General features: G+C 38.9%; 1 protein-coding gene across 4 annotated transcripts in view; it reads left to right on the forward strand.

Moving 5' to 3' along the window:
- The window catches only part of GMDS (GDP-mannose 4,6-dehydratase), a 639676-nt gene that overhangs the window by 497543 nt on the left and 127987 nt on the right, over positions 1–14146 (forward strand). For all 4 annotated transcript variants that reach the window (XM_058733196.1, XM_058733195.1, XM_058733198.1 and 1 more), the window contains one exon: positions 11028–11146. In XM_058733196.1, the coding sequence (XP_058589179.1) occupies positions 11028–11146 (119 nt within the window). The remainder of the gene's footprint in view (positions 1–11027; positions 11147–14146) is intronic.

Below are 14146 nucleotides of genomic sequence, written 5' to 3' on the forward strand. Positions count from 1 at the left end.
CGGCGTAGGAGGACGCTGGGCTCACCGCGCGTCCTGCTGATCACTTAGATTCCACCTACACCTGCCTAAAGAACCCAGAAAACCGCCAGAGGATTAGCAGAACGGAGTCTCCGGAGCCAAGCGCAGACGAGAGGCCCACGGAAGAGGGTAGGAAGGGCGGCGAGGCGGTGCGCGCTCCACGGACTGGCGGGAGGGAGCCGGGGCGGAGGGGCGGCTCGCCGGCCAAGCAGAGCCCCCGAGTCGGGCTGGCAAAAGCGGAGGGGCCGGACGGACTGTGTTCCGACAGCAAGCGCGACTTAGCGTCTGGGAGGTCAGAAGTTAACAGCTCTGCTCAGAAAGCGGGAAGGCTGGAGGACAAAGGGAAGGAGAGCTGCTGAGCCCCCGGACGGCAGAGCTCAGCTTGGCGGGGAACAAAGGCGCTCGCCAGCGCCATCTCCCTCGCCCATCCCCCAGCCAAAATCCCAAAGAGAACCAGTTCCTGCCAGGGAACTTGCTCACTCCACGCAAACACCCAACTCTGTGCTTCTGCGGAGCCAAACCTCCGGCAGCGGATCTGACTCCCTCCTGCTGCCACAGGGCCCCTCCTGAAGTGGATCACCTAAGGAGAAGCGAGCTAAGCCTGCCCCTCCCGCCCCCGTGCACCTTGCCTACCCACCCCAGCTAATACGCCAGCTCCCCAGCACCACAAGCCTGGCAGTGTGCAAGTAGACCAGACGGGCCACACCACCCCACAGTGAATCCCGCCCCTAGGAGAGGGGAAGAGAAGGCACACACCAGTCTGACTGTGGCCCCAGCGGTGGGCTGGGGGCAGACATCAGGTCGGACTGCGGCCCCGCCCACCAACTCCAGTTATACACCACAGCACGGGGGAAGTGCCCTGCGGGTCCTCACCACTCCAGGGACTGTCCAAAATGACCAAACGGAAGAATTCCCCTCAGAAGAATCTCCAGGAAATAACAACAGCTAATGAACTGATCAAAAAGGATTTAAATAATATAACAGAAAGTGAATTTAGAATAATAGTCATAAAATTAATCGCTGGGCTTGAAAACAGTATACAGGACAGCAGAGAATCTCTTGCCACAGAGATCAAGGGACTAAGGAACAGTCACGAGGAGCTGAAAAACGCTTTAAATGAAATGCAAAACAAAATGGAAACCACGACGGCTCGGATTGAAGAGGCAGAGGAGAGAATAGGTGAACTAGAAGATAAAGTTATGGAGAAAGAGGAAGCTGAAAGAAAGAGAGATAAAAAAATCCAGGAGTATGAGGGGAAAATTAGAGAACTAAGTGATACACTAAAAAGAAATAAAATACGCATAATTGGTATTCCAGAGGAGGAAGAGAGAGGGAAAGGTGCTGAAGGGGTACTTGAAGAAATTATAGCTGAGAACTTCCCTGAACTGGGGAAGGAAAAAGGCATTGAAATCCAAGAAGCACAGAGAACTCCCTTCAGACGTAACTTGAATCGATCTTCTGCACGACATATCATAGTGAAACTGGCAAAATACAAGGATAAAGAGAAAATTCTGAAAGCAGCAAGGGATAAACATGCCCTCACATATAAAGGGAGACCTATAAGACTCGTGACTGATCTCTCCTTTGAAACTTGGCAGGCCAGAAAGGCTTGGCACGATATCTTCAGTGTGCTAAACAGAAAAAATATGCAGCCGAGAATCCTTTATCCAGCAAATCTGTCATTTAGAATAGAAGGAGAGATAAAGGTCTTCCCAAACAAACAAAAACTGAAGGAATTTGTCACCACGAAACCAGCCCTACAAGAGATCCTAAGGGGGATCCTGTGAGACAAAGTACCAGAGACATCACTACAAGCATAAAACATACAGACATCACAATGACTCTAAACCCGTATCTTTCTATAATAACACTGAATGTAAATGGATTAAATGCGCCAACCAAAAGACATAGGGTATCAGAATGGATAAAAAAACAAGACCCATCTATTTGCTGTCTACAAGAGACTCATTTTAGATCTGAGGACACCTTTAGATTGAGAGTGAGGGGATGGAGAACTATTTATCATGCTACTGGAAGCCAAAAGAAAGCTGGAGTAGCCATACTTATATCAGACAAACTAGACTTTAAATTAAAGGCTGTAACAAGAGATGAAGAAGGGCATTATATAATAATTACAGGGTCTATCCATCAGGAAGAGCTAACAATTATAAATGTCTATGCGCCAAATACCGGAGCCCCCAGATATATAAAACAGTTACTCATAAACATAAGCAACCTTATTGATAAGAATGTGGTCATTGCAGGGGACTTTAACACACCACTTACAGAAATGGATAGATCATCTAGACACACAGTCAATAAAGAAACAAGGGCCCTGAATGATACATTGGATCAGATGGACTTGACAGATATATTTAGAACTCTGCATCCCAAAGCAACAGAATATACTTTCTTCTCGAGTGCACATGGAACATTCTCCAAGATAGATCATATACTGGGTCACAAAACAGCCCTTCATAAGTTTACAAGAATTGAAATTATACCATGCATACTTTCAGACCACAATGCTATGAAACTTGAAATCAACCACAGGAAAAAGTCTGGAAAACCTCCAAAAGCATGGAGGTTAAAGAACACCCTACTAACGAATGAGTGGGTCAACCAGGCAATTAGAGAAGAAATTAAAAAATATATGGAAACAAACGAAAATGAAAATACAACAATCCAAACGCTTTGGGACGCAGCGAAGGCAGTCCTGAGAGGAAAATACATTGCAATCCAGGCCTATCTCAAGAAACAAGAAAAATCCCAAATACAAACTCTAACAGCACACCTAAAGGAAATAGAGGCAGAACAGCAAAGGCAGCCTAAACCCAGCAGAAGAAGAGAAATCATAAAGATCAGAGCAGAAATAAACAATATAGAATCTAAAAAAACTGTAGAGCAGATCAACGAAACCAAGAGTTGGTTTTTTGAAAAAATAAACAAAATTGACAAACCTCTAGCCAGGCTTCTCAAAAAGAAAAGGGAGATGACCCAAATAGATAAAATCATGAATGAAAATGGAATGATTACAACCAATCCCTCAGAGATACAAACAATTATCAGGGAATACTATGAAAAATTATATGCCAACAAATTGGACAACCTGGAAGAAATGGACAAATTCCTAAACACCCACACTCTTCCAAAACTCAATCAGGAGGAAATAGAAAGCTTGAACAGACCCATAACCAGCGAAGAAATTGAATCGGTTATCAAAAATCTCCCAACAAATAAGAGTCCAGGACCAGATGGCTTCCCAGGGGAGTTCTACCAGACGTTTAAAGCAGAGATAATACCTATCCTTCTCAAGCTATTCCAAGAAATAGAAAGGGAAGGAAAACTTCCAGACTCATTCTATGAAGCCAGTATTACTTTGATTCCTAAACCAGACAGAGACCCAGTAAAAAAAGAGAACTACAGGCCAATATCCCTGATGAATATGGATGCAAAAATTCTCAATAAGATACTAGCAAATCGAATTCAACAGCATATAAAAAGAATTATTCACCATGATCAAGTGGGATTCATTCCTGGGATGCAGGGCTGGTTCAACATTCGCAGATCGATCAACGTGATACATCACATTAACAAAAAAAAAGAGAAGAACCATATGATCCTGTCAATCGATGCAGAAAAGGCCTTTGACAAAATCCAGCACCCTTTCTTAATAAAAACCCTTGAGAAAGTCGGGATAGAAGGAACATACTTAAAGATCATAAAAGCCATTTATGAAAAGCCCACAGCTAACATCATCCTCAATGGGGAAAAACTGAGAGCTTTTTCCCTGAGATCAGGAACACGACAGGGATGCCCACTCTCACCGCTGCTGTTTAATATAGTGCTGGAAGTTCTAGCATCAGCAATCAGACAACAAAAGGAAATCAAAGGCATCCAAATTGGCAAAGATGAAGTCAAGCTTTCGCTTTTTGCAGATGACATGATATTATACATGGAAAATCCGATAGACTCCACCAAAAGTCTGCTAGAACTGATACATGAATTCAGCAAAGTTGCCGGATACAAAATCAATGTACAGAAATCAGTTGCATTCTTATACACTAACAATGAAGCAACAGAAAGACAAATAAAGAAACTGATCCCATTCACAATTGCACCAAGAAGCATAAAATACCTAGGAATAAATCTAACCAAAGATGTAAAAGATCTGTATGCTGAAAACTATAGAAAGCTTATGCAGGTAATTGAAGAAGATATAAAGAAATGGAAAGACATTCCCTGCTCATGGATTGGAAGAATAAATATTGTCAAAATGTCAATACTACCCAAAGCTATCTACACATTCAATGCAATCCCAATCAAAATTGCACCAGCATTCTTCTCGAAACTAGAACAAGCAATCCTAAAATTCATATGGAACCACAAAAGGCCCCGAATAGCCAAAGTAATTTTGAAGAAGAAGACCAAAGCAGGAGGCATCACAATCCCAGACTTTAGCCTCTACTACAAAGCTGTCATCATCAAGACAGCATGGTATTGGCATAAAAACAGACACATAGACCAATGGAATCGAATAGAAACCCCAGAACTAGACCCACAAACGTATGGCCAACTCATTTTTGACAAAGCAGGAAAGAACATCCAATGGAAAAAAAGACAGTCTCTTTAACAAATGGTGCTGGGAGAACTGGACAGCAACATGCAGAAGGTTGAAACTAGACTACTTTCTCACACCATTCACAAAAATAAACTCAAAATGGATAAAGGACCTGAATGTGAGACAGGAAACCATCAAAACCTTAGAGGAGAAAGCAGGAAAAGACCTCTCTGACCTCAGCCGTAGCAATCTCTTACTCGGCACATCCCCAAAGGCAAGGGAATTAAAAGCAAAAGTGAATTACTGGGACCTTATGAAGATAAAAAGCTTCTGCACAGCAAAGGAAACAACCAACAAAACTAAAAGGCAACCAACGGAATGGGAAAAGATATTTGCAAATGACACATCGGACAAAGGGCTAGTATCCAAAATCTATAAAATGCTCATCAAACTCCACACCCGAAAAACAAAGAACCCAGTGAAGAAATGGGCAGAAAACATGAATAGACACTTCTCTAAAGAAGACATCCGGATGGCCAACAGGCACATGAAAAGATGTTCAACGTCGCTCCTCATCAGGGAAATACAAATCAAAACCACACTCAGATACCACCTCACGCCAGTCAGAGTGGCCAAAATGAACAAATCAGGAGACTATAGATGCTGGAGAGGATGTGGAGAGACGGGAACCCTCTTGCACTGTTGGTGGGAATGCAAATTGGTGCAGCCGCTCTGGAAAGCAGTGTGGAGGTTCCTCAGAAAATTAAAAATAGACCTACCCTATGACCCAGCAATAGCACTGCTAGGAATTTATCCAAGGGATACAGGAGTACTGATGCATAGGGGCACTTGTACCCCAATGTTTATAGCAGCACTCTCAACAATCGCCAAATTATGGAAAGAGCCTAAATGTCCATCAACTGATGAATGGATAAAGAAATTGTGGTTTATATACACAATGGAATACTACGTGGCAATGAGAAAGAATGAAATATGGCCTTTTGTAGCAACGTGGATGGAACTGGAGAGTGTGATGCTAAGTGAAATAAGCCATACAGAGAAAGACAGATACCATATGGTTTCACTCTTATGTGGATCCTGAGAAACGTAACAGAAACCCATGGGGGAGGGGAAGGGAAAAAAAAAAAAAAAAAAAAAGAGGTTAGAGTGGGAGAGAGCCAAAGCATAAGAGACTGTTAAAAACTGAGAACAAACTGAGGGTTGATGGGGGGTGGGAGGGAGGGCAGGGTGGGTGATGGGTATTGAGGAGGGCACCTTTTGGGATGAGCACTGGGTGTTGTATGGAAACCAATTTGACAGTAAATTTCATATATTAAAAAATAAATAAATAAATAAATTAAAAAAAAAACAAAACAAAAAAAAAACAGTAACATATGCAACTGCCATATATGACTACAGCATTAATATTAATGTCAATATTATAATAATATTACACTAACATTAATAATAAAGCAATCTAATATTAAAAAAAAAATAAATAAAGACAAAATGTATGTGAATGGAGCCCCAGTTGGCATTTTTTATTGGGAATTTTTATTTCCATTTGTTCAAATTCCATTGATTTTTATTGGAATTATTTCATAGACTTTCTCCCCTGAAATATATACATGTATATGTATATGTATATGTATATGTATATGTATATACATGTATATGTATATATGTATATGTATATGTATATACATGTATATGTATATATGTATACATATGGTTCTAAGATTATTTTTATGACAGTAGCACATAAAGCACAAAGCACAGGACTGGAAAAGCAGCAGTCAAATAAACATAGTTAAACATAACCTTGATTAACAAATCTTGTTATTCATGGATGACAGCTCAGTTAATAAGTGTTTGTGGCTTGGATACTGAACTGGAGGTTAATGGCGAGGTGGAAGCAATTGTAGAATCCAGATTTTTAAGACAAACACACCTCACACCCCAAAAGGCATGCATGGAATCAGGTGTAGTTAGTCGGCTGTGGTGATGTACTTTGGGTGTTCTCCTTCACTGGTCCAGCTGTGAACAGCCTCCAGAGCTACCAAATCAAAGAAAGCGGAATGATCCTTCACTACCTACTTCCGCATTCATGATTTGAATAGCCAAAGAGTACATTTTGGGACAGAGTGTTTTTCCTTGAATTTTTTTTTTATTTTGACTTCTCTAAATTAGATTTATAGAACAGATATGTTCTGTCTATAATTATATAGTTACCAGAGAACACATGTCCAAATTTAATATTTATAACCATCTACACTTGGCCTTCAATGTCAATGGTATGGTGTCAGATTTCTTCTCTACATCATGTGCCTTAAAAGCAAAATGAATGTGAGACATGATTTGAAAACTGCACTTTTCATTTGCCATTAAGGGATATTTTTATGTTGAAGAATCTAAAGCCTTGGTACATTCCTTAACTGTCTTTCCTCCCTGTGGGATGGATTAAAAAGCAGGAGATTTTTTTGTTTGCACTGGTGATCAGGTCACGGCTGAAAGTAAATAAGTATCTGAGGAAGTGGATAAGTCAGTCATATCCTTAAAGGGCACTGAAGGAATGTGGGAAGACTCTCTTTTTTCTCCTTCATTCCTGGAGAGACAAAGAGAGAGGACTGACATCTAAAACATGTAACCTCAAAATTGTTTCTATAGTCAGACGTCAAAGCCGAGTGGCGATTTGATCACAGATTGTGGCCTGGCTGTGTTATGGGTCATATGTTCAGCATGTGAACAGGAAGGTGAGAAGTGGTGAGCTTTTGCCTCAGTTGTGCTATCCATCAGAGAATAAATGGACCAAATCAACGTGTGCAGCTGTATAAGGAGGTGAATGGCTGAGTACTTCTCACACAGGGGCCTTTGTGTCCTGGACATGATCTAGCATTATGATGGGATGCACTGGGCCTCGGCTCTGTGGCAAATTACTAACCCATTATCACACCCAAACACAAGATCATTTATCTTCTAATCCAGAATGTCACCTGTTCTTCATTTACCAGTCAATAACCATTAATTATGCTCAGTGGAAATTTAAACAAAGCCCTTTCCCTCTGTTAAAACCAGTAAACTATTCAGTAATAACAAATAAATCTGGGGTTGTATATCCTTTCCCTTCCCATTCCCAGACTGGAGTCTGGTACAATATGAACTTTAGAGGAAATGCCTAGAAATTGATAGGTCAAAGGCCACAGATAGTCTGATGGAAAAGAAAAGAGCAGATTCTTGGCACCCACTTTAGTGAAAGTGAGAGTCTCCTACTGATCCCCAGATTCCCGTCAGGGAACAAAACAAGTACCAGGGAACTCGTGCCTAGTGTTTAAAGTAATCTACCATTAACGAGTAATCATATTTTCTCCTTTTATTTTTAGCAAGCTCTTGCTCTCTTTCACATGACTAAAAATATAATTTTTTCAAAACCATTCTAGCACAACATAGTGTTTCAAAAGAAATAAGCTGAGCAGTCCTGAAAGACCTATTTTAAATGTTATTTTTAGAATGGAAATTTGAGTAAAACACGTGTAAGTGTATACACTAATCCCTCAGAAAAATGTTCAAATAGAAATTGTAGCCAGAAGCATAATTTAATTTTTCCTAAAAACTCTGAAAGTATTTTTGAAGAAAGCCAAAACAAGCGTGTGTGTGTGCGCATGTGTGTGTGTGTGTGTGTGTGCACGCGCGCGCACTCAGGGAAGATGGGAGGGTCAGCTTAGTTGGGGAAGGGTGGCCAAAGGGCAGGCTCAGTCCCAGGGAAGCCAACAATACTGTGTGCCACTGGTCACATGGAAACTCAGTGAGATAATAGGAATTTATTTCAAGGACTAGATCTTGGGCTTTTGTATGGGATCTGGAAGGAGAGGTGAGAGTTTCCAGGCAAATGAGGGAAGAGGGTATTCTAAGCTGCGGGAACTGCACATGCAAGGCACAGAGACACTGGGAGATAGACCCCCACCAGGCCTGTGCTAATGCCCATGTGCCTTGGTGCCCATTACAAAAGACAACCCTGTGAGGACCTTCACAACAAAGGGTGCTGAGCATAGGGCTTGGCCAGCACAGCTGGGCTGCATTTCAGAACCCACTAATCCTCTTAGCCTAGAGCATTTAATAGCTCATCCCTGAGTTCAGGGAGGTACAAAGATTTTGTAAACTCTGTGTTGCATGGACTATCCCAATAAAGAGAACATCTTGCACTTTTATGTCTTTTAAAAATTGATCAAGTTTTATTACTAATACTAATTTAACAATTTTTGAAGTGTTGCTCATCAACTGTGTTCACCAACTGTGAACTCCTAATGCAAAATGAAGCTGCAGAAATTTCATTAATGTCAGCAGAACTCTCTCCTAGCCAAGACAGTTTCTTTAGCTACTTTTCGGTATATCACTGACCTGAATCTACTGCCATTGTCCCAGCCAGTGTGTCCCATCTCCAAGGCATATACAATTGCCAAAGGTATCATCTTCCATAGAACAAGAATATGATTTGAAATAGTCTTGTAATAGACCAAAAGTACAAAATATTCACAAGAAATAACTTAAAGGGAAAGATCATTTTTTTTTTATTTTTCAGAAGGATGCCACAAATTCAAATGAATAAAGAGGAATTAAACTTTTTGGGTTACATTCTCTAAGAAAAAATAAATTGCCCCATTGATTACAGCAACTTATATTTCAGCTCCAATAGCAGCTGGGGAGACACCAACCAAAATAGTTTTCTTTAAATGTTACAGGAGTTTAATGCACATAATATTGGGGACTGTGTTCTAATGAAGTGCCTATTATCTTTGCCCATTTTATTTTGAAAAGTGGGTGAGAATGATGAAAAAAAAAAACCTTTTTTTTTTTTGGCTTGGATTTTTATTAAAGAGGCATGCCTAGTCAACTATAAGCTATGATTTTTTTTTTTTTTAAATCTGTGTCTTCTGGGGGCGCCTGGGTGGCGCAGTCGGTTAAGCGTCCGACTTCAGCCAGGTCACAATCTCGCGGTCCGTGAGTTCGAGCCCCGCGTCAGGCTCTGGGCTGATGGCTCGGAGCCTGGAGCCTGTTTCCGACTCTGTGTCTCCCTCTCTCTCTGCCCCTCCCCCGTTCATGCTCTGTCTCTCTCTGTCCCAAAAATAAATTTAAAATGTTGAAAAAAAAATAAAAATAAATAAAAATAAAAATAAAAAAAAATAAATCTGTGTCTTCTGTGCAAAATCACAAAAATTAACGTACAGTTCCAAACTATAGAAACTGTAGTCCTGTATAGCTACTGATAAAAGTTAAAACTGAGTGGAGCCAGGCTATGACAGTTGCCACCAGTTTGTGTCTCAGACATGCAGCTGCATTGTTGCCCAACTAGACTTCTCATTCCTGTGGAAAAAGTGCACCACCAGTATGATGCCCCCATTGAGTACCTGACCTTGAAATGCTACCTGATGAATCCTGAACTCTGGTGAAAACATTCTTATTGCCACTCAGATAACTTTTTAAAAGTGGCAGTTTTGTTCATCACACGATTCTTTTTCCATTAATGATTCTTGATTATTTTGCTTTTTGATGTCAGCACATTGGTAAATTTCTAACCTTATCGTTAAAAATTTGGTTCTACTTTTAAGGAAAATCATCTGTCTTTAAAAAATGACTTTTTCTTACCTTCTGTCCATGATATTAAGTAAAATTTGGCAATACTTTTTAAACTCTTCCTTTCTTAATTATATGTAAAAGCTTCTTTGCCACAGATACTTGTTCCTCTAAATTGTAGCCCAAAGACCTGCTGTGTGGGAATCAAGATGCCTAAATGTTCTCACGTCTACTGAGTCCAGACTTCTGTGTCCTGGGCATCTATACTGAGATGTTCCACAGATGATTCTCATGCACATTCAAGTTTGAGAACTTGACTTCACATAACATAACTTCACATCACATAATTACTGTGATGGTTAGAATATTGTGTAAAATTCATGCTCATTTTCTAGCTGTGCAGGTCAAAGAATTCATATAAGGAGAGCATTAGACAGAGGCAGCTTTTAATGCCTTAATAGCCTATGTAAGTGAACCAAAACCTAAGCCAGAGTCCATGCACTCAAATCCAAGAAAATGAAACTTAAGAACAACCAATCACAAACAGCTATCTCCAATTTTTTAAATAAGGAAACTGTGTAAACTAGAGTCAATCAAATAACTTTTTTTACTGTGCTTCTGTGTCTACTCTATGAAAACCCTACTCCTGCTTTCTGTTAGTGCAGCGCTCCCAGCCTCCTTTGGTTTAGTTCTGCCCTATTTGAATTGATGTATGCTCCAATAAACTCTTGAAAGAAAAATTTTTTAATGTGCCTCAGTTTACCTTTTAGCAATGTCCATATCCAATTACATGCTTTTGATAACATTATCTTTCCCAAGGGGCAACTGGATGCATTCAACTTTAACTTGGATTTGCCTCTCTCTCTCTCTCTCTCTCTAGGCTATGTGGCTGATGTTGCAGAATGATGAGCCAGAGGATTTTGTCATAGCTACTGGGGAAGTCCATAGCGTTCGGGAATTTGTAGAGAAATCATTTTTGCACATTGGAAAAACCATTGTGTAAGTAACTAAGGGTTGATTTCTGGTCATTTATCAGACGTTTGCCGGCAAGTTTGTATAAGTGCTTGCTATCCACCTTGGTTTTGTCTTTTTCCCTTTTTATTCTCTTGTAAAGCAAGACATTGAGTTTCAGTATGAAGCAGAGACTTTGTTCTTCACTGCCTCTTTTTTTTTCTTTTTTCAAAGTTTTAATTTTAAACTTTTTACAAAGGTTAACACATGGTTTACTGTGATTTTACTGTAGGTAATTCTACTCTTACCAGATCAATGTGATAACATTACACAGTCTTTTTTAATACTGTCATTTATATTTTAAAATTTTGAAACCATAAAAAACTTACAGAAAAATTTCAGATCCATTACAAATGATCTTCTTTTCTTTGAACCATTAAGAGAGTAGATTGATCCATCACCCGGGACTTTGTGTGTATTTCCTATAAACAATGACATTCTCCTAAACACAATAAACCATCAAAATCAGGAAATTCACAGTGATAAATTGCTACTGTCTAATCCTCAGATCTCATTTGAGTTTTGCCAACTGGGACAATGCTATACTTTATACCAAAATGATCTGGTTTATAATCATGAATTGCATTTATTTGTTGTGTTACACAAATTTTGGAGTCAGATTTTTATTGGAATATTTGAAAGATTTGTCAGAAATCCTTTATTATAGATGGAAAATTTTTCTGTCTTGGTAATTTTTTATTGTGATTGTATACATACACACACACACACATATAATTTGCTGTTTTAATCATTTTTAAGTACGCAATTCAGTGACATTAAGTATATTCACAATGTTATGCAGTAATCACCACCATCCATCTCTAGAACTTTTTGATTTTCCCCAACTAAATTCATTCAACAGTAACTTGCCATCCACCCCTCCCCACCAATCCCTGGCAACCTCCATTCTACTTTATGTCTTTATGAATTTGCCTATTCTTGGTACGTCATATAAATTGAATCATATAGTATATATCCTTTGTGTTTGGCTTATTTCACATAGCTTTCTGTCTTCATGATTGATCCATGTTATAGCCTGTTTCAGCATCTCACTTTTTTTAGGAGTGAATAATATTCCATTATATGCATATACTACATTTTGTTTATCCATTCATCTTTTGTTGAACACTGGGTTGCTTCCAAATTTTGGCTATCATGAATCATGCTACTATGAACATGCATATTCAAATATCCACTTGAATCCCTGCTTTTAATTATGTTGAATAGTAGAATTCCTAGGTCATATGGTAATTATATGTTTAACTTTTTGAGGAGCTGCCAAACTGTTTTCCAAGATTCATTGTTGAAGTATAAAGAAAAGACTTCTACTTTGAGCTATGATAGAATGACAGAAATCATATTAAACCTTCCATCTTAAAAAAAAAAGGCGGGAACTACATAAAATATATGAAATAATTATTTTAGACATTGAACAACAGGCAGTGCAAGTCTGTGATCCCTGATAGAAAAGAAACAAATGAGGTGAGCTCTGCAATCACTCTGAGCCTCTTCCTGGAGGCACAGTCTCAACCATGGAACATGGAAGAGGCACTCCAACAGAGAACAACTGTTTTGCTGAGTTGAGGAGATAGAGGACAGAATTTAGAGAATCTGAGGCACCTAACATTATGGGGTAGAGTTCTAGAAAGGTGGGCTCTACAAAGAAAAAAAGAACTCCAGAAATCTACATAAGGACCCCATTCAGTTTGTACTGAATAATAAGATGTAGATATGCAAGAAGAAATTCCGTAAATTTAGACAAAGAACTACCTGGAAGCTGGGAACTGAACAACATTTCGTAGAGCTTACTCAAGTCTGGGAGGCATTTGTGTTTCAGCCAGCCTTATTGGAGAGACCTTGTTCATCACTCAGAGAAGCAATTCAGATTCTAGAGGGCTGTCTCAGTAATGTGACTAATCCTGAGAGTAAAGCCTACTCCAGACTTTGGCTTACAAAGTTTAAATACAAACTTCAAAAGGATCAAACTGGACACAAATAACAGCCCCTTACTAAAACAAAGCCCAACGTTCTTCAAAATAAGACAGTAAAATCTAGACTCAACAACATAAAATTCTTAATGTTCAGCATTCAATAAAAAATTAGTAGGAGTGTCAAGAAGCAGAAAAATGTGACCTATAATCAAGAGAAAAGTCAATCAATAAAAACAGTCTGAGGAATAATAAAGATGATGTTACGAGCGCCCAAGGATATTAAAACAACTATTGTAACTATGCTCAAATATTTTAAGTAAAACATGAATTTAGTGATAAGAAAGAGGGAAATATATATTTTAAAAAATAGCCAGATGGAACTTCAAGAGATGGAAAATTAAGTATCTGAAATGAAAAATTCACTATTGGCATCAAGAACAGATTAAATATTGCAGAAAATACTGTTGAACTTATAGTAAAAATAAAAATGATCCAAGATGAAACACAGAAATAAAAAAGACTGGAGAAAAAAATAACAGAGTCTTGGTGACCTGTGTTACAATAGCAACCAACCTAACGTGTAATTGAAGACCCAGGGGAAAAGACGGTAGGGCACAGAGAGAGAATTAAATAATGGCCAAAATTTCCTCAAATTTGGGGAAAACAATAATATCACAGATCCTTAAGAGGCTTAATAAATCCCAAGCAGGAGAAATAAAAAGAAGATCTCACCAGGATATATCATAATCAAATTGCTAAAAATAAACACTAAGGAGAAAATCTTAAAAGCAGCCACAGAAAAAAAGAGAATTATTTACAGAGGAACAAATGAAAGCAAGTTTTGTTATAAGAAACTATGTAAGACAAAAGACAATAGAGTAACATCTTTAAACTGCCAAAAGGAATCTACAACCTAGAATTCTATACCCAGGGAGGCTATTTCAAAAATGGAGGTGAATTAATAGTGTTTTCAAACAAACAAGGCTGAAATGTTCTATTGTTAGCAAACATTTAGACAAAAAGAAAATGATATTAGTTCAAAGCATGGGTCTCTATG

Source organism: Neofelis nebulosa, chromosome 6 (genome assembly GCF_028018385.1).
Source record: "Neofelis nebulosa isolate mNeoNeb1 chromosome 6, mNeoNeb1.pri, whole genome shotgun sequence".
NCBI lineage: Eukaryota > Metazoa > Chordata > Mammalia > Carnivora > Felidae > Neofelis > Neofelis nebulosa.